The 20,810-nt window shown below is 40.8% G+C and overlaps 2 protein-coding genes across 16 annotated transcripts in view; one reads left to right on the top strand and one right to left on the bottom strand.

Annotated features, from left to right (window-relative positions):
• Positions 1–20,810, bottom strand: part of JPH1 (junctophilin 1) — a 620,000-nt gene that overhangs the window by 104,206 nt on the left and 494,984 nt on the right. The window lies entirely within an intron of this gene.
• Positions 1–20,810, top strand: part of GDAP1 (ganglioside induced differentiation associated protein 1) — a 48,541-nt gene that overhangs the window by 16,136 nt on the left and 11,595 nt on the right. For 7 of the 15 annotated variants that reach the window (XM_081501562.1, XM_081501564.1, XM_081501565.1 and 4 more), the window contains exons 1-2: positions 14,088–14,281; positions 14,970–15,162. The exons of 1 other annotated variant lie outside the window; for it this stretch is intronic. In XM_081501562.1, coding sequence (XP_081357688.1) covers positions 14,165–14,281; positions 14,970–15,162 — 310 coding nt within the window. In that variant the 5' untranslated portion in view covers positions 14,088–14,164. Of the gene's footprint in view, positions 1–14,087; positions 14,423–14,969; positions 15,163–20,810 lie in introns of those variants that run through there. 7 more of the 15 variants (XM_081501570.1, XM_081501566.1, XM_081501571.1 and 4 more) reach the window with 7 other exon arrangements.

Genomic DNA, 20,810 nt, shown 5'->3' with positions numbered 1-20,810 from the left:
AAAGGCTTACAGCATTAGCCTCCCAAGTCAGGTGCACAAACCTATCCAATGGGGTATGGAAAGAAATTATTAAGAGCCCTGGAAGACCTGGGCCCCAATCTCTGAGCCTCTCTTTACCAAAATCTGTGTAAAATAAATCAGGTTTTTCTGTTGGAACCAGAGAAAGCAATCCAGGCTCTGGGAAATGGAAATATCCCAGTGTTCAGGAAGGCAGACTTGGCTGAGATGCATCAGTCTGGTTCTCATGGTCCATTGCTGGGTTTCTGGATCTAGTGTGCAAACATTAATTACACCAAGTGGAAGAAAGGTTTCCTTGCCAAGCTGGTTCTTAGAATTTGAAACAACAGCTTCCACTTTGGCAACACTGTTGTAGCACTAGAGCCCTTTGTGTGAAAGACAGCGAGGGTGCAGCGTGTCAAAGAAAACACTGATGTGTTACTATCGCATTGCAATCTGGTGATAGTTAAGACTTTGGGTTTTTTTGTTTGTTTTTATAGAAGTGTGTAAAAACATTCAAAGTTGAAAAATTGCATTTGAAGTTACGATCGTTTCATGTATTCATATTACCAAAGCGATTGTACTGAAAGTGGTTTCTTTCTGTGTTATTAAGTTTTAATTTTACATAAGTCACTCAAAGTAATTTTTAACCCTTAAAAAAAAAAAAAAGGTGGCGTTCTCAGTTGCTTTAGTTGTGCCTGACTCTCTGCAACCCTATGAACTGTAGCCTGCCAGGCTCCTCTGTCCATGGGATTCTCCAGGCCAGAATACTGGAGTGGTTGTCATGCCCTCCTCCAGGGGATCTTCCCAACCCAGGGATCCAACCCGCGTCTCCTGTATTGCAGGCAGATTCTTTACCCAATGAGCCACCTGGGAAGCCCCCGCGAAAGGTGGAAATGTATACAGTTATTAACAATGCCATGGAAGTATTTCCTTTCTCTTGAGGAAAAGTAAATTTCTTATCAGAATATCTAGTTGGCCCTGTAATTTAAATTAGATAAAATTTTGAAGAAACAGACCAAAGAAAAGAAAAAAAGAGTAGCTCTCAAAGAAATTTGAGTAGGGGCTCTGTAAAGCTGAGAGCTCTCAACAGTTTGTGTAATTTACCAAATGCAAAGAGCAGCCAGTAAAAGAAATGTGCATTTTCTGATAAGGTAGAAAATCATGTAGTGTATCACTGTAAGTTGATTAGGTCAATATATATGAAACATCAACCAAAGATTTACTGTTCCAGGGTGTTAAAGTCTTTCACCTATCAATAATATCCATTACTTCAGAGAGAGGGGTGGGCACAGTACAAAGAACTAAACTTAAAACTCAGCTTGAAAACAAATTTTAACTTAAGAAAAAGATGCCAAGCCTAATATGTGTACTATTCAGGCTTTGCTGAGAAAAAGAAGTCATTTGTTGGTTTCTGCAAAGGTATTGCTTGGAGACTTGAACACAAGGTATTTACTGTGAAACATGGATTAGAGAGGATGTAGGCTATGATATCACCGTCTCTGGTGGCTCAGATGATAAAGAACCTGCCTGCAGTTTAGGAGACCCAGGTTCAGTCCCTGGGTTGGGAAGATCTCCTACAGAAGGAAATGGCAACCCACTCCAGTATTCCTGCCTGGAGAATTCCATGGACAGAGGAGCTTGGCAGGCTACAGTTCATGGGGTCGCAAAGAGCTAGACATGACTAACACTTTCACTTTCAGGCCACAATATCAGAGCAGTTTGGAGAGGTCTGGGAGAGGATGAATGGGAATGAAAATTCCAAGACATATTCCCAGGTATACAGAGACTCTGAGGCAGAAGGGTTGCATGTTCTACTTCTCTCCTGGATGTCTGGGGAGAGGGGTGGCAGCACCTCATTAGAGAGTTGGAAGAAATGCTGGACAGGCATGTTAGGACAGAAGGGATGGGGTGGGTATTTGGGCAGGCGGCCTGAGATGGTTGGGCAGTGGACACTGATGTGGATCAGGTACTTGTTCCCCAGCTGCTGTGAATCCTGGCTGCTGAAGCCTCACATCTGAGTCCTTCTTCAAGCACTGTTGTTGTTGTTTAGTTGCTGAACCGTGTCCGCTCTTTTGTGACCCCATGAACTATAGCTCACCAGGGTCCTCTGTCCCTGGGGTTTCCAAGGCAAGAATACTGAAATGGGTTGCCATTTCCTTCTCCTGGGGATTTTCCCGACCCAGGGTTCAAACCCACATCTCCTGCATTGGCAGGCATATTCACTACTGCTGAGCCACCAGGGAAGCCCTCTGCACGCACTGCCCTTAGCCCAAGGTGAGGTGAACTCACTGAGCAGCACATATCCAATGACTAGTCCACCGTGGGGGATATAAAGTTCTAGACCCCATGTCTCAATTGGAACAACTATTAGATTCCCTCCCAGCTCAGAGATGCCAGCAAAATCAGTTTCTTTGCAAGTCTCTGGCAATCCTCACTTCTCTCTCTGCTCAACCCAGCTTCCTGCACTCTCTTACCAGTGTTGTTCTGGTGAACATTTGCCAATAAACCTTTTCTAGGCGAATCTCAAAGTCTGTTTCCTGGGGAACCTTAACTACAACAGGTCTCCTAGGTCTCTCTAGCCCTGCTGCTTGGGGGCTGAAATATGGAGGAAGCCACAGATGAGTTCTTCTGACTCAATGCTGGTGAGAATTATGAGCAAGTGGACTGCTTGTGGGTTTCCTTGGTGCGGTGAGAGGTAAGGTTTTAGGTGGATGTCACAAAGGCAGGGACTGGATGGAAGATATGGTTGAATTTCAGAGGATCAGTTAGAGGCAAGACAGAGTCAGCATTGTGGGGGAGTGCTGGGGTGGCCACACACAGCCCGTGCCTGACCAGGCTGGAAGGACTGGCCAGTTAGGAACCCTTCAGCACGTGTAGCAAGGCCAGAGGTCAAGTCTCAAAGATCCAGCTGCACCAGACACCTTGTGAGAGACCAGTGAGGACCAGGGGATTATTTTCAAACCAGATGCCCTTCTCTTGAAGTCAGGTGAACTGTACACCAGCAGAAAATTAGAGCCATTCCCCACCCTCCCTACTACCACCAGAGGGAGGGGGAAGAGTGACTGAATATTTCTCCAGAGAGATCTGTATTGTATGAGAGGGACTGAGTTATACTGAAAGGGACAAAATTAAGAGTATTTTCCACTATTGGTGGTAATGAGTCTTCAGAACTGTTAAGTGGTCCTAGAGAAATAAAACAGTTCCATTTTTACATATCTGAGGTGTGATGGTACAGAAATATGCAACTAGAAAGAGGGAAGAAAGACCAAAATCATATTAGGGCAAAAAAGCCATAATTGTGATATGTGTATGTATATAAATGAAAGTGAAAGTGTTAGTCACTCAGTTGTCTGACTCTGCGATCCCATAGACTGGTAGCCCACCAGGCTTCTCTGTCTATGGAATTCTCCATATATATACATGTGTGTCTGTGTGTGTTAGTTGCTTAGATGTGTCTGACTCTTTGTGACCCCATGGACTGTAGCCAGCCAAGCTCCTCTGTCCATGGAGTTCTCCAGGCAAGAATACTGGAGTGGGTTGCCATTTCCTTCTCCAGGGGATCTTCCTGACCCAGTGATCGAACCCAGGTCTCTTGCATTGCAGGCAGATTCTTTACCATCTGAGCTACAGGGAATGTACGTGTCACTTTCTTAAGAAGAAGAACCAGGCCTTGTGAGGGCTTTTACTGAAATACTCCTATAGTTTATGGACATTTCAGGTGAAAATTAGCTGAGCTGCCAGCTGATAGTGCACTTTAGATATTACCCTGGATATTGGAAAGGCATTTCACCAGGAAACAGTCAGAAACCTCCCAATCTGGAGCACAATTGCATATTGTGATTTTGAGAGTGAACAGACAGTTTGAAGACCAGCTACAGTTGAGCCAAAGGAAATGTGCTAGAGAGAGGTTAAATTTTCCTGCCAGTAAATGACAGCACAGCTCCTGTCCTCAGGCTTTTAGTTTTTCTAACTGTGTTTACATATGTATTTTTCTCCTATTTATTTCTCACCACAGCTCTAGGAGGCGATTACTGCTATCATCCTAATTTTACAGAGGAAGTGGAGGCTTAACGAGGTCCCACAGCAGCTAGCCAAGGCTCAAACCCAGGCAGCTGGCTCCAGGGCCCACTCACTTACCTCTGCAACCCACTGCCTCCCCTAGAATGTTCTGCTGCCTTGTATGTGGCAGAGTGGAATTGCAGCAGGGCACATGAATCCAAAGAGTCATTTTAGCAAAGCCAGAGATAGAACTGTTGCCAAGGGCAGACGATGGATCAGCCAGGTGAGCCCAAACACAGAGTGATCACAAGTTACAGTGGAAGATTTGACCCATCAGTAATGAATAGGGGTCAGTGGTAAAGACAGACTCCCTCTCATTTGGTGCAGCGTGTAACACATGCGGTAATTAGTTATTTATGTACCTAAGTTCTTCATTTAGAAAGCCTGTATATAGTTACTTTCTAGGAGCCCTGTCACCTGTGCCCTACACCATTGTATCCTTAATAGGAGTTTCTGTAGCTTGTCAATTAGTCCCTTTGGCGTCATAGAAGAGGTGTGGCTTAGTAAGGAAGAGTCTGAGGCAAGCAGAAAGCTTCAAGTGTTCTGGTAACACGTGGACACTCCCAAGACTCAACAGTGGAAAATTCAACATTTGCCAAATTTCCAAGCCATGTTTATCAGCCAGATCATTTCCCCACCACCTTTATTCATGTTTTCTTTCCTTAGCAAAGTTACCATCAGTAGCAGTTTATGGTAACAATGGGATGCTAATAGTACACATTTAAAATATAGAACGGCAGAATTTATAACTTTTCATGCCGTAAAGCAAATAGGTTCAGGAATACTTCAGAACTTCTCGTTTTAACTTTCCTCCTGATAGAATCTATTTGTATCCCCGGTTTTAGCCTCGCAGACTTGGAGGGAGTGGTGAAAGATGAACGGGCTCAGCCACAAGCGGAGAAGAACGTCACCCAGCCCCTAGAATAGCAACAGCAATAAATATGGTCATGTCGCTCTTCTGCTCAGGCCGAAACGACAGACGGGATCACATTTGCGGCACCCAGCGCCTGCTGGCTCTGTAGAGCTGGCTCAGGGCTTTGGAGGAAGCATGCACAGAAGTTGATGCTGAGCGAGCGGCTTGATTTCGGAGCTGTGACTTAGCATACAAAGAAGAGGCGTGGGTGGGGGGTGTACAGAGACCACCGCAGAGGTCGGGGGACTCAGCACCCTTCTGGTCACAGGGAGGTTCGTTCTAAATCAGCTTTCCGGACAGCTGGCTCAGGGCTCTGGAGAACTGAGCCCAGAACTTCCCCGCATGTCTGCGTGAGAACTCGCTGTTATCTGCAGCTGCCATGGCCGTCAAGGCACATGCGTAACAAGGAAGGTGAATAAGAGGGCTCTCGTTGGTCATCAGTTATTTAAAGCACACCCATCGGATTTCAACCACTTCATTGTACAGAATCAGCACCTTTGCTCCGGCAGGTCTTGGAGGAAGCAGCATATCCTTGCCTTCAAACCTCCCTGGTCTGCCTTTGCAGACTAAGCACTGGGTTCTCACCATTTTTGCAATTCCATGTGCTATATCTTCCTGTGTCCCTTTTCATGTATACTTCAGTTTCATATAGTATATGGCCACGTCTCTGGGTGGTTGTGGTTTTGCCATCTTTACATTCTTTGGCAACATGGATTTGGTCAAATTGGGCTTTTCCATTTTTGTAACTTGCATACAGCAGTAGTTATTTTTAGGCTGAAGACAGTTTAAGCTAATATATGGTCCTGACTTTTTTCCATGTGTTTTAAAAACTAAAGCATCACCTGAATTTGATGAGTTTTCCTTTTTCTGTTACAATTTCTTGCTCTAAAAGGATTTCATTTCTTATATAAAGCCCAGCTCCTTCTCTCTGGATCTTTCATTTGGTCTCTCCAACCAGTCCCAAATGTCATGCAATAAGTCTCTGGAAACAGGTTCACAGTGGTCATGTGTCACCTGTCTCCCTCATGTAGCTTTTTTTTTTTAATGTTTAATGTATTTATTTGGCTGTTCCAGGTCTTAGTTGTGGCATGCAGGATCTTCAGTTGCGGCCTGCAAACTCTTAGTTGCAGCATGTGTGATCTAGTTCTGCGCATGCTCAGTCGCTCAGTTATGTCTCACTCTTTTCAAGTCCATGGACTGTAGCCCGTCAGGCTCCTCTGTCCATGGGATTTTTCCAGGCCAAAATACTGGAGTGGCTTGCCATTTCCTCCTCCAGAGGATCTTCCCACCCCAGGGACTGAACCTGAGTCTCATGCATTTCCTGCATGGGCAGGCAAATTCTTTACCACTGAGCCATCAAACCTGGGCCCCCAGCACTGGGAGCACAAGTCTTAGCCACTGGACCACCAGGGAAGTCCCTCCTCATGTAACTTCATAAACACAGATTCGGTTCCATGCTTTCATCTATTTCAGTTACTGTGCATGCTTAGGATTTAAATGATCCATGGATCACAGTATTGCTTTTATTCAGAAAATGCAGTATGTAAAAAATGAAAGGAAATGTTGCTTTAGACTTTGGTATCTGAATGTAAACTTCAGCACTGTGTTTTATTGTCACTATTATCTCATGCTTCTTTAGGATCTTACTAAGACTAAAGAGATAAATGAAGTAGCTTTTATAGCACTAGCTGTCATGTTTGTTCTCTCAACGTCCCTGGTGACGTTGGGTGGTTGAGAAAAAAAAAACCACGCTAGTGTGTTGAAGTCGGTGCCAAAGGAACAGAGATGACAGTTTGGTGCCTGGGATCTGCTGCTGCCCAGAACCTTATCTGGTCCTATTTATACATTCACAAAGCAAAATCTAACTTAGAGCAATCCTTGTAACATTAGCTTTTCTTTCTTTAAAGCTCATGTCTCTGAGCCATTTTTCTCATGTGACCAGGGACAATGCGGGCATAAATTAACTTCTCTGCTTATTATTTAGTGACTAAAAGAGCACAAAAGCAAGGACACTGGAAAAAGAAATTCCAATGTATTATTAAATATTCTAATTTGAATTACCAGGATAAATGCCAAATGATCATAAATGCCTGGAAAGAGTCCTTTAAACATAAAAAGAAAGTGACAGAAGGAGGTGTCCTGGAAGACAACTTGAATCATTTATTGAGAAACAGGAAGAAAAATATCTTCCACTGTGTGTATGCTTAGTTGCTCAGTCGTGTCTGACTCTTTGTGACCCCATGGACTGTAGCCTGCCAGTCTCCTCTGTCCATGGGATTCTCCAGGCAAGAATATTGGAGTGGGTTGCCATGCCCTCCTCCACGGGATCTTCCCAACCCAGGGGTCGAACCCAGATCTCCTGCACTGCAGGCAGATTCTTTACCATCTGATCCACCAGGGATGCCCATCTTCCATTGAGAGGAAGGCAATTGGTTAGGAAGAAAGGATGATCGGTACCTAAGCACACTGTAAATTAGTAAGAAAACATTAACTTCAGGAAACGTAACTAATCAAAATGCAATTTCAGACATAAGCAATAAGTATCCTCTATGGAATATGTTTGTTTTTTCACATCTAAATATCCTTGAGGCTTTCATCACCGCAAACATTTATTAATAGATCTATTACTGTAACATTAATGAAAGAAATGTTGGTGATACTATTCAAATACCAGTAGAGCAAGCTGCTAAGTGACTCCTTTTTTTTTTCTCTTTGATTTCTTTACCCTCATAAGTGATATTCACTAATACTAATGTAATCACCAAAGTACTTTTTTAGTGACGTACTCCAGTGAGCACAATGTGAAGTCCAGAAATGAACATGGCAGGGTGGGGAGGCTAAGTTGCAGTTTTGGCACTTACTTATTTGTGTGAGTTTGAAAAATTTCCTGACTTCTCTGCACCTCAATATCCTCATTTAAAACACAGGGAGGATATCTCCCCTGCTCTAGGAGAGTTTGCAAGTGTTACAATAAAGTCCACATAGAAAGTCTTCAACATAGGTCCTGGTACACAGTAAACATGTCAAAAAATACTAGCAACCATACAGTGCAAATGCATCTTTGTTTTAACTGTATGTGTGCATGCTCAGTCGCTTCAATCATGTTCAACTCCTTGGGACCCGATGGACTGTAGCCCACCAGGCTCCTCTGTCCATGGGGATTCTCCAGGCAAGAATACTGAAGTGGATTACTGTACCCTCCTCCAGGGGATCTTCCCGACACAGGGATAGAACCGTTGTCTCTTGTGTCTCTTGCATTGGCAGACAGGTTCTTTACCATCTGGGAAGCCCTTTAACTGTATACTGGTCCATGTTCATGTACATTTATTCTGAAATGTACACCATTCATCACAATAGAGATGGGTGAGATAGGGTGGACAGATCTGTCAAATCCTTTCCATGAGAATTATGGCTCAAAACAAATTTTCTACTAAAAAATAAAGAATTTAGTGCATTGTTAACATTAGTAGTGTTTCTATGAGAAACTAGGAAACTAATAAAATATAAGTTTACAGTAACCTCATGGTGAGATTCTCCTGAATTAGTAAGTTGCACTTGGTATTAATTATGACTGTTTGCTCTGGGATGCAAAGAGAGCCAGAGGAAGCATTTTGGAGTTTCAGAAAGTGGTCTGGTCTATTCTAAGTTTATTGAGGCTTCCGTCTAGAAGCCCACAGCGGGTAATCTACATTTTTGGAGGGGAAAGCAAAGGAGTCTTGACATCTTGTGCCTGTAAACTCTAACTGGTGGCTTGGCTTCCTGAGATTTTTACCAGGCTGTTTTGTAGGAGTGGTTCCAAATTATTTTTTTTCTTCCAGATACCATAAGACAGCCTTTGACATACAGGCACTAATTGGCTGTACAAATTTTACCAATGGGGCAAACTGGGGGCCGAGAACTAAGATGGCTCATCAGTTATACATTAAACTGGTATAACATTAAACTGGTTATACATTAAACTTAGCATGCATCAGAAAACCCTGGAGGGCCTTTAAAAACACTCTGGGTTCCACCTTCAGAGTAGAATGTGCAGTTCTAACAAGTTTCCAGATGATACTGATCTGCTTGTCAAGGGACCATACTTTGAGAAGCACAGTAAGTATAGGAGCTGATTAGAGCTTCGGTAAACTAGTTGGAACCATTGCAATTATATCATAAAATCAGTGTATTTGAGGAGCCATCTTTTATCTCATTCAATTAGATAATTAGTTTTGTAGATGCTTGAGAATATCAGTTAACAGGAATTGTTCACATTTGAGATAAAAATTCTTGAAAATAATTTCAAAATAAGGACCTCTACCCCTTTTTCTTGTTGTAATTATAATATATACATACAAATCCTATGCTATTCACATGGGTCAGAAAACTGGCAGGGGTCAGACAGGGCAGGCAAAATAGATTGTGGGTGCTTAGTAGCTATTATCAGGAGAAAGTGGAGATATTCTAGTTTTTACATATGTATAAAAGAGTTTTTCCCCTAATTTTGGAAAATTTCATTTTGAATTAGATAGCTTAATTAGTCATATATATTCTCTGAAGAATATCGTCATTTCAGTTTTCTTATTTGTCAAGAAAAAAACAATGGCAAGGGATTGATTATTCTTAAAAAGATAGAGACCTCTTGTGGTCATTCATAAAAGTACTTTAAAAAACAAAAACCTGGAGTATTTTAGTTTGTCAGAAGGTTTCAAGATCTCTGGCTTAGTTGACATACATTAAAAAATGTTTACAAATATGTATGAATTACCTAATACCTGTCAAAATAGGTAATGTCAGGAATAGAACTTTACATAATGACAACTGCATAAATATATATATCATTCAGCTATAATAGTTCTATATGATAATTTAAAAATTGACTGAAGCATAAGACATAAAGGAAAGTGCACAAATCATTAATTGTTTAGCTCAAGGAATTTTTCCAAACTGAATAGATCTGTATCCAGCATATCTGGTAGATTTTCATCATAATTATAGGTAAGGTGACTCAGGTTCAGAGAGAGCATGTAATCTGTTATTTCATGTACCAATCAAATCCATTTTAACTTCAATCACTCAGAAATATTTAAATGAATAACAAATTTCAATAAATATTAACGTAGGACTTCCCTGGTGTTCCAGTGGTTAAGAATCTGCCAGCCAATGCAGGGTATATGATTTGATATCTGGTCTGGGAAGATTCCACACACTGAGGGGGAACTAAGCCTTTGTGCCACAACAACTGAGCCCCCGTTCTAGAGCCTGTGCACTGCAATTACTGAAGCCCCTGTGCCTAGAGCCTGTGCCTCACAGCAAGAGAAGAAGCCCTCACACTGCAGCGAAGAGGAGCTCCTGCTTGTCACAACTAGAGAAAGTTCTCGTGCAGCAATGAAGACCCTGTGTAGCCAAGAGTAAATAAGTACAATTTTAAAAGTTAACACAAAAAACAGTCAATTTACTGAGCCATGATCCACAGTCCAGATTTGTAAGTACTGAATTTTGTCGAATGAGATTACCTTTACACAGAATTTTTAGAGCAGTAGATAGGCTACACTTTATTATTGTTGTTGTTTGTCATTGTTTACTGCTGCTATCAGTGATGGTGGTTAGCTACTCTTTTTCTCAATTAATAAGCAGTTTGGGAGCATCTTTTATGTACAAAGCACTATTTTGGATTCTGCCGCTGCTGCTGCTGCTAAGTCGTTTCAGTCGTGTCTGACTCTACGCGACCCCAAAGACGGCAGCCCACCAGGCTCCTCTGTCCCTGGGATTTTCCAGGCAAGAACACTGGAGTGGGTTGCCATTTCCTTCTCCAATGCATGCATGCATGCTAAGTCGCTTCAGTCATGTCTGACTCTGTGCGACCCTATGGACAGCAGCCCACCAGGCTCCTCTGTCCACAGGATTCTCTAGGCAAGAATACTGGAGTGGGTTGCCATTTCCTTCTCAAATTTTGGATTCTTGGGGATACTAAAATGAATAATGCTGGGTCTTTGACTTTCTGAGGCTCAAAGTCTAATGCACAAGAAAGACACGTGAGCAGTAGTTTGATATGGTAGTTTGTATTCTAATAGACATGTATATATCTATATATCTATGTGGACTACTTTTCAAGAAAGTGGCTATATTTTCCCTAATGTCTACTCCAGCTGTGTAAAGCTTGAACGTCTACAACTTTCTTTGGTGTAAAGCTAGCATAGTGTTGTAGAAAGCAGTACTTGACTAGTAGTTAAAAAGTCATGTTTGAATTGTAGCTTTCTCACTTACTAGTGAAAACATTTTGAGGCCTAAAGAGAGAAGAGCAAGTGTGATGTCTTCTTAACATCATGAAGGGGCTTTTCCACAAATATTTTTATCAACTGCTGTTTTGCAGGCAACATGCTAAGTGCTTTTGAAATGGAGCAGGATCCTATGGTCTTTGCCCCCCATGTCCTCTGCCTGCTTTTTGTCTGTGGAATAACTTGAGCTAAAGAATAAGTTTAATCAGAGAAGTGCGAACATGTAGAAACAAAGGAAAACAGTCAAAGGAAACCAAATAATAATAATAGTTTAGCCATTAAGCATAGTCAAGGACCTTTAGTTCTTGCTCAAAGGCTATAGATAATATTCTGGGTCATATCCTGGGAGCTGTCTTATACATACTGAAACCCCTACCAGGTGGAAGGAGTTAACTACATGATGACAAGACCCTAACCGTGACATAAGCTGCCACAATTCTGAGAACTGATCAGGGAAATGAGAACAAACCGACCCTGAAACTGAAGATTAACTGTACTTAAAACAATCAGGATGATGTTGGTCAGACCACAGCAAGACAAATTTCAAGATGACTATCAGAGATGACTGTGCTGTTTTGGCATGTAGCCACTCCTCCCCACCCCTGCCCTTCTGTCTATAAAAGCTCTTGCCCCCTAAAAGGTCTTGCCCCTTGACAGTCCACGGTGGGAGGAGGGGAGGAAGTTGGCCTTTGGACAGTTGGGCCCCTGTTTCCCACTCCCCCAACTGTTGCAAGCATCCAAAATAAAACTAACTTTGCTTTCCACCAACCTGGCCTCTTTATTGGCTTTTGAGTGGCAAGCAGCTGGACCCCACTTTTGGTTACTCTTTATACACAGTCTCTCAGTGAATGCCATGGCACTCACATATTTTTAGATCTCATGTTTTGCACATGATGAAGTGAAGGCTCAGGAGAGTTCAGGATAAGAGTGGAGCTGGAGTTTAAACCCTACTCTGACTGATGTCACAATTTTGCTTTTTCTTCTACTCTGAAGTGTGAATGGATAAAAAACAAATTTGGTAAGGGTCACTTTTGCTGTAGAATTTGAATTCACTTAAGGGTATAAAGGGGCTTCCCTGGTGGCTCAGATGGTAAAGAATCTGCCTGCAATGTGGGAGACCTGGGTTCAATCCCTGGGTTGGGAAGATCCCCTGGAGAAGAGAACAGCTATCCATTACAGTATTGTGGCCTGGAGAATTCCATGGACAGAGGAGCCTGGCAGGCTACAGAGTGACTTTCACTACAAAAAGGGGCTTCCTAGGTGGTGCTAGTGGTAAAGAACCTGCCTGTCAACAAGAGATACAAGAGACTTGAGTTTGATCCTGGGTTGGGGATTCCCCTGGAGGAGGGCATGGCAACCCACTCCAGTATTCTTGCCTGGAGAATCCCCATGGATAGAGGAGCCTGGCAGACTACAGTCTATAGGTTCCCAGAGTTGGACATGACTGAAGCAACTTAGCATGCATGCAAGGGTATAAAGAGATACTATAAAAATCTTTAAACAATAATTACAGAGAACAACAAATGAAATGTTGTAAAGGAGAGGAAGGACCTCATGAGATTTCTATCTCTTCTAGGGGCCTTTTTTAGACCTTTCATTTCTCTTAGACTTGTGTTTCTTCTTAAGACTGATAGTTCTCATCTCCACTGTGGTCATCTATTTACTTTGTTGTCCCTGCCACCAGACTTATATCTTGGGTGCCATGTATGAGGAGTTACACATCTTTGTATTTCCAGGGCCCAGTACAATGCTTGGAACACAGTAGATACTCAGTAAATATTTGCTGGATGAATTATAACAAGCATTCATTTCATGGTCATATTAATACATATTCACTAAAAGAGAAATTCTGCTGATTTACTATTGTGCTGAATTTTGAGCAGTGTATAATAATAACTAGATTATCATAAAATTATGATTCTGACCATGGTTATAAAGAGAATGTTTATAAGGCAACTGAAATTGTACATAATATTTAGTGTCTACAACATGCTAGCCTGTTTTGAGTGTTTAACATTGTATTTAGCTATTTAATTCTCACAAAAACCTTATGGGGAAAATAGAATTATCTCTACTTCAAAAATTGGGAAAATTGAAAAACTAGGAAACAAACTCAAGTAATTCTGCTCTAAAAATTCTGTGTTAGCAGGTGCAAACTATTGTATATAGAAGGGGTAGAGAGCAAGATCCTATTGCATAGCACAGGGAACTATATTTGATCCTGTAATAAACCATAATGGAAAAAAATATAAACAAGAACACACACACACACACGACTGAATCACTTTGCTGTACAGCAGAAACACACACAACATGGTAAACCAACAATACTTAAATAAAATGAATTTTAAAATGGACAAAAAATTTCTGTATATAACAACTAGGCTTTTAATTCGCATTGTTGATAAGATTTATTGTTGTTGTTACATGACCTCATATTAGCATCTTCTAATGAAAACTCATAAATCTTTTGTCTATCAACCTTCCACCAAAAGCACAGCCTCTCCATGAGGAATCCTAAGTATCTTGGGAAACTGATGCTTTTGTACCTGAGCCATCTCTACTCCATCTACAAAGCCCATCAGTAATTTTCAATTAACACGTTTCATTACTCGTCTTAAATAATCAGGAACTCATATTTTAGATCATTTCCCCTAAAAAACGTCCAGTTGCACCTCTCAGGTGACTTCCGCGCGCAGAGAACCCCCACCCCACCCCACCCCACCCCCCGACCCCGGGTCTTTGGGGACTCGCCCCGCAGCCTTCTCGCCGGCGAAACTACACTTCCCAGTGATCTGTTCGTCCATCCGCGAGAACGCAACTTTTCCGGCTCCGGGTGACACCCGGAAAAACTAAACGGCTCTTTGCAGGGCAGTGTCACTGGAGGAAGTAAAGGGCAGATCGGCGAGGCACTCCCGCGCTCGCGCACCCCGAAATGGCTCGGAGGCAGGACGAGCAGAGAGGGGGCGCGCCCTTGATGGCGGAAGGCAAGTCGGACGCAGAGGTTAAGCTCATTCTGTACCACTGGACGCATTCCTTCAGCTCTCAAAAGGTAAAGGCCTCGGCCTGACGGGCGGCGCGGATCTGGTTTCAGAACCTGGACAGCTCCCGCTGGGCGCCTCCCAGGGAAGCCCGCCCACCTAGACCTCCAACGCCTCAACCCCTGCGGGCGGGCACGCCCTGTGGGGCACAGGTGCGCCTTATATGGAGGAGCAGGGAGAATCAGTCTGAGATGGAAAGGCCGTGACTCAGGCACTGCCACTCATGAAATGCGACAGAAAAACATCACTTTCGGGGTTGGGGCGGGAGGCCTCGTCTCCGCGGCCTCTGGAGAGGGAGGCAGAGGGAAGCGCCTTCCGGCAACCGCCTCATCCAGGGTTCCTTCTTTTACTCTTGGTTGCACTCACTCTCTTCAACAGGCCTAGTGTATCTGTTTTAGGTTCTTACTATGGGGAGACACATCATGAGGTTTAGGACACAAAGAAAAGTAGTAGTGATGAAGAGGGTGACCGTGGACTGAATATTGCCAGAATCATTCTCATTACTTAATTATCTTTTCTAACTTATAAGAGTGAGCTGCGAGAATATGTCTTACTTGTTAATTCCAGGAATAGAGTTGAAAGGAGTATTGAAAATATTAATAACTCAGGGAAGCACAAAAAGGCTGCTTGCTGGTATCCAGGGATGTCATTTAATTAAAAGCCTACCTGCGTTGTGGTAACCAATGTGAACTCTTCCAGGTGCGCTTGGTAATTGCTGAAAAGGCATTGAAGTGCGAGGAACATGATGTAAGTCTGCCCCTGAGTGAGCACAATGAGCCTTGGTTTATGCGTTTGAACTCAACTGGAGAAGTGCCCGTCCTTATCCACGGGGAAAACATTATTTGTGAGGCCACTCAGATCATTGATTATCTTGAACAGACTTTTCTGGATGGTAATGTTAAGGCTATTTGTGATTTCTTGGATTTACTTTCAACACAAATATATGTCTTCCCTCCTTCCTCGCTTCCATCCCTCCTTCTCTCTTTCTCTTCCTCCCTGCTTCCTATTTCCTCCCTTCCTCCCCTCCTTCCTCCCTTCCTTTTGGTTTCATGATGGTGGTTTAGTGCCAACAACCTTTTCCATTTCCATAAGCACACAAATAAAAATGGGTCAGTAGCACAATTTGTATAAGACAGTGTGACTCCATTGAAATGATCATATAAACTACCAATTTTAATGTTGGAACTTCCCTTTTAAATTCATTGCAAGAAACCCTGCAGGTGTATGATTTGTGGTGGTGATTTGAAGGTGGTGGCCTTGAAGTCAGATTCATATTATTGACAGCCTATTCTATGTCAGACATTTTGTAATTTCTGTTCTCGTCAGTCTTCAAAAAAAAAAAAAAACACCTGAGATAGGCATGGTAGATTAATTATTCCCATTTTGTACATGAGGAAAGAGAAACAGAGGGATTGCTGAAGGTAACCTAGCTATCTTATAGCAGAATGGGCTGGGATGTAAGCCTTCCAAATCCAAACCTTCCTATTACATGGACTGTCTCTCATAGTCATTGGTACTTACAGATTGTCTTTGCTTCTTCCCTAATAACAAGCCTTTCAGGTAAATTGTAGCTTCAATATTTGCCCAAGATTACACAGCTGATCACCGACAGAACTGAGAACAGAATAGAGGGCTCTTAGCTTTCAGCCTAACAACTCTACTGAAAAAGGAACTGCATGATAAGATCCAGTTACTCTTCATCTGCCACCAGTTATGTGAATGTTAATTAGCAGCATAAAACCAGAATTAACCCCAAATTACTGGAAGCTGAGAAGGGAAATTTTAAGGCAAAAAAAAAAAAAAGTCTGAGGTACTTAGAAGAAACATAGGTATAGGACCTAAATAGGGGTGGGGTTTTCCTCAGGGAATTATATTAGCAATGGCGTGCCCTTATTCTTAATCTAAGTGTTTAGTTCCCTAGGATTTTGATTGGAGTTGGCCATCTATCTAAACCAAGGAATTTAATGAGCTTCTTTTCCATCCATCATTATTTGCTAGCCCTTATAAGTCTAAATTCTGGGGACTGTACAGAAAATGGTGGCTAATTGATTTAAGACAAATTTTCTCAGTCTTGAGCTTTTTGGAAATGGACAAGTCTGTTAAATAATAATTTGTATTTCTTGGGAGAAATGATTATAATAATGTGAATAAGACAAAATAATTGCATAAGGATTCTACTTCAAGTTATCAAAAACTTTAAAAAGATACAGCAAATGATAATCATATTTAAATGTTTTGTTTAGCATCCCTTGAACTACTATTACTAGCGTTTTCCTCCTCCTCTTCCTTACATTGTTTCTACTCTCAGATGTTCAGTAATGTACAACGTTACTTCACAGTATAGTCATGTTAATGATGATTAGGCTTTATTAAATTTTTCTTTAGGCTCTTTCTTTTTCTTTGACTATTTCATAGCAAAACTGGAATGCATTCTGAGTCCTGCTCAAGGTGAATACTAAGTTCTTACCACAATTTGTTGAATCAGAGGAGAAGGCATTGTGGGCTAAACATTAAGATGAAAATATGGAAACTAAGTACTTAATTCTGGTTCTACTGATAGAGTAAACAGACAATCAAGAATCCTAGCTCTTAGTCTGAAACTTGATTTTTCTTTTTGTTCTCTTGGGGGCTAGGTGACATAGTTTTATCAGTTGCAGAGATAAAGCAATCCAAACAACTCTTATTTCACTCTTTGCTGTTTCCCAAGGAGAAGAGTCATTCAGTTGGGAAGGGTTAAACAAAGGTTAATATTAAGGGAACTAAAACCTATGGTAGATATGAAGGTAGTAAGAAAACAATTAGTTTATATAAATGAAGGCTACTCTAGTTTCTAGATGAAGTTTATCTAAAAAAAAAGTAAGCATTATCACAATGATCATTAACATAATTTATATTTATTATTAAGAATTAATGGAGGTTAGGAAAAGTGCCAGACAAGAGAGAGACAAATGTTATTCATTGATATCATGTTACTTAACATGTATTCCATTGACCAGCAGCATTGGTATCACCTGGGAGCCTGTTAGAAAGGCAGAATTCTAGACTCTACTGCAAATCTCTTAAATCATAATCTGTATTTTAATAAGATTCCCAAGTGACTCATACATACATAGAAGTTTGAGAAGCAGTACTACAAATTATTTTGCATTAAGTAATTGCTTAAGCTTTAAGCAGTGCTGTAAACTACTTCTTTAAGTATGGCAGAGTTCTAGAATGTGTTGTCAAAAATTAAAACAATATTTTTGAGTATCTTGATTAAAAGGAACCAGCAGAAGTTTTACATTATTGTAGAATGTCTTGAACACTATAAAAAGTGGATCTTTTGTGTGCTGGGCATAGTTCTTGGTATAGTGTTTCTTGATTTAAGTAGAGCATTTGAGATTATGTCATATGATAGCCCTGTGGAATGAAGGAGCACATATGGCTAGGTAAGAATAATGCATATTTTCTGAAGAATAAACCACCATTCTGAATAATATTCATTTATAAATTTCTTATACCATGTTGCTTATTTAGCTATATTCTCTCATTTCACTTATCCTATGATAATTCTATCACACTTTAATTAATTAATTTATTGGCAGACCCTATATGCACTGTGAAGTCAGAGACAGTGTCTGTTTCATTAACAACTATATTTCCAGTGCCTCATATGGTGAATGTTCTCTAATGGGAGCTTAATAAATACTTTCAAATGATTAAAATGAATGAAATATTGAAAAGAGATATCAACCTAGACAGGGATCTCTACTGGTGTTCTTTTAGGCTTCTATTCTCTGATTTGAGTCTAACAATTCCATAAATGATTTGAATAAAGGCATAGAAAAAATTCTGTTAAACTTGTGGATGTGTAAACTGCAATAGTTAAAATGATGAGTAGCTTATGAAATGCTTCGCATGGAACAATAACTAAGATAAAGTTTAACAAGGCTAAAAGTAGTATATGAATTTTGTTGGACAAAATCAGCTTCATTAATGAAGGATGGGAGCCTTGGCTTGGTAATGTTACCAACAACAGCCAACAATGAAATAAAAGACAAGTGTGATCTTGAGTTGTTTCAGAAGTGTAGGTTATATCCAGAGCATGGCAAATTGTGACCTACTACATTTGAACCGGATGGAACATGCACCATTTTGGTCAATTATGGATGGAACTTTGAAGAAAGTTGACCAATTAGAATGATAATACATGAATGAATTTCATGAGATGTGTAGTTGCCCATGGTTGGAATGAGAGGCTTTAAGTATACCCACTCATCTCCAGAACAGAGTCAATGGGCATCACTTTTGCTGTGATTTGCTATCTTTCATTAGTCTACCAACTGAGACTGTACTAAAAATGATGGCTTGCTGGCCTGTACACTTTTCTTAACCTTTCTGTGTGATCAGTATTTACATATTTACATCCTTATGCTTTTGGTATATTGTAATCTCTTTTAGTGAACTTTAACATGACCACTTGGAGAAGGAAATGGCAACCCACTCCAGTGTTCTTGCCTGGAGAATCCCAGGGACGGCGGAGCCTGGTGGGCTGCCGTCTATGGGGTCGCACAGAGTCGGGCACGACTGAAGTGACTTAGCAACAGCAGCAACATGACCACTAGATAATAAAAAAAAGTGAGCATTAAATAACTACAAAATACTAGAATATATACTATTTATTATTGTCAAATAACTCACTGGTAACCTGGAATCAAGGGTGTCATATGGTAAATATTGAATTTGGTAACTTAATATGTTATATAACAGTTCTCTGAAGATCATGTCCCATGTCTTATGTCCATATATGTCATTTTGAATATTCTTAGGAAAAGAATTTGGTTTGGAAAGAATCCAAGTATCCTGGTAGATTAAAGGATCACATATTAAGTCCAATTAAGAAACATAAATTTATTTTATAAATACAGTTTTATCAATAGAAAATTAACTCAGATTTTAAAAATAATATTCATTCTGAAATTACTGTTATATTAAATAATATAGTTATTTATGTAAAGGAATTTCCAATTATTGTTAAGGTCATAGAATAAATTATGTTTGTTAATAAAAGGCTATCATATATAATTGAGTAACATTACATACTTTTTAGCACATCTACTGAAATTTCAAATTAGCTCAAAGTGTGTAACTGAATGCAGAGAAAATATGGTATGTGGTAAGGAAAAGAAAAGGATTCTTTAAAAAAAACTCCTGATTATACCAATAAAAGTGGTTTTAAAAGGTAATTTAAAAAAACTTTCTGTGATTTGTTCAATTTTAGTGGATGCTAGGCTCCTCTGTCCATGGGATTCTCCAGGCAAGAATACTGAGTGGGTTCCATGCTCTCCTCCAGGGAGAGCTCTCTTCCCGACCCAGGGATCAAACTTGCATCTCCTATGTCTCCTGCATTGGCAGGCGGGTTCTTTACCACTAGTGCCACCTGGGAAGCTAAACTCTGGCTCTTGGGGAAACTGAATGTAATTTTTTTAAAAAATCGCTCAGGGCCATTCTTAGTCTACCCAGCAATACAGGGACTTGAGGATATATGGAGCTGATGTCCCCATTAAATGGATTGCAATATGATTTTATCCTTTCTTTCTGATTTCAAATTTTGTGCTTTTGTTTTCTCTCCTTGTTTATCGTATCTTTCTGCTTTGTGTCTATCTACTTGTTTCTAATTTGCTGCCTAAGTTTAGTCTTGCCTTTGTCCCTGCTCAGTGCTTCTACGAAGTCAGGTCTTATGCCAATGTATTTATTTGTTTTTGTTTATCCTTCCAGCTTAGTCATTAACCTGGCTTCCACTACTGCAACCATCCTCCCCAGTGCTGGAAACTTCTTTTATTGCCTTTTCTTTAAAATCCTCTGACTCTCTCCTGCCCCTGTAACCCTTCTATTATTTTCTCACTCCGGACCGAGGTAGAATACCCAGAAAAGATTTTCTTTTTTAAGTATCATAACAAAAGTGCTTTATGAAAGGACTGGAAAATAAAAGAAAATGAGACTGAGAGGGAAGATTTTCTGTATCTTTCAAAGGAAATTCCCAATTGTCTTTTGAAAAAACTTTTTCCAGAGACAGCTGTCTGTTGCTGATTTGTTGCTGGTGTCAGGAAGATGCTGGTCGTACATCGTTATGTGGACAGGGTGTCCTTGAAGAGAAATTGAGCTTGGAACAGAACATGGGTTCAGCGGGTATCTGAGCCTCTGTCTGACAAAGTTGTCTTAGGAGATAATTATATAGTTCATGGTACACTGACTAGAAGATTATTTTCAGGCGTTCAAACATTTGAATGCTGGCCTGGCCAGATGGACCTTTTCCAGAAAGCAATTAGACATCATTTTTCCTGCTGTCATTCTCTTTCCAGGAAGGAAGTGGTATGTTCTTCTGAAGTCAAGCCCCTAGCCTGGCCCCACAAAGCAGCCAGAGCCAGTAGCCATAAATTTAACAACCCGGGGAGCATTTTAAAATGCTGCATCATTTATGGTTATTAACCTGTGGTTCTTGAACCCCCCAGAGCAGTGGTTCTTAAATTTTTAGGTTTCAAGGCCCCTTTGTTTTGGAAG

The sequence above is a fragment of the Giraffa tippelskirchi genome, chromosome 6 (genome assembly GCF_054371585.1).
Source record: "Giraffa tippelskirchi isolate mGirTip1 chromosome 6, T2T-mGirTip1v1.2.pri, whole genome shotgun sequence".
Taxonomy (NCBI): Eukaryota; Metazoa; Chordata; class Mammalia; order Artiodactyla; family Giraffidae; genus Giraffa; species Giraffa tippelskirchi.
The sequence above is the reverse complement of the archived record's forward strand: the minus strand, read 5'-3'. Positions and strand labels throughout refer to the sequence as shown.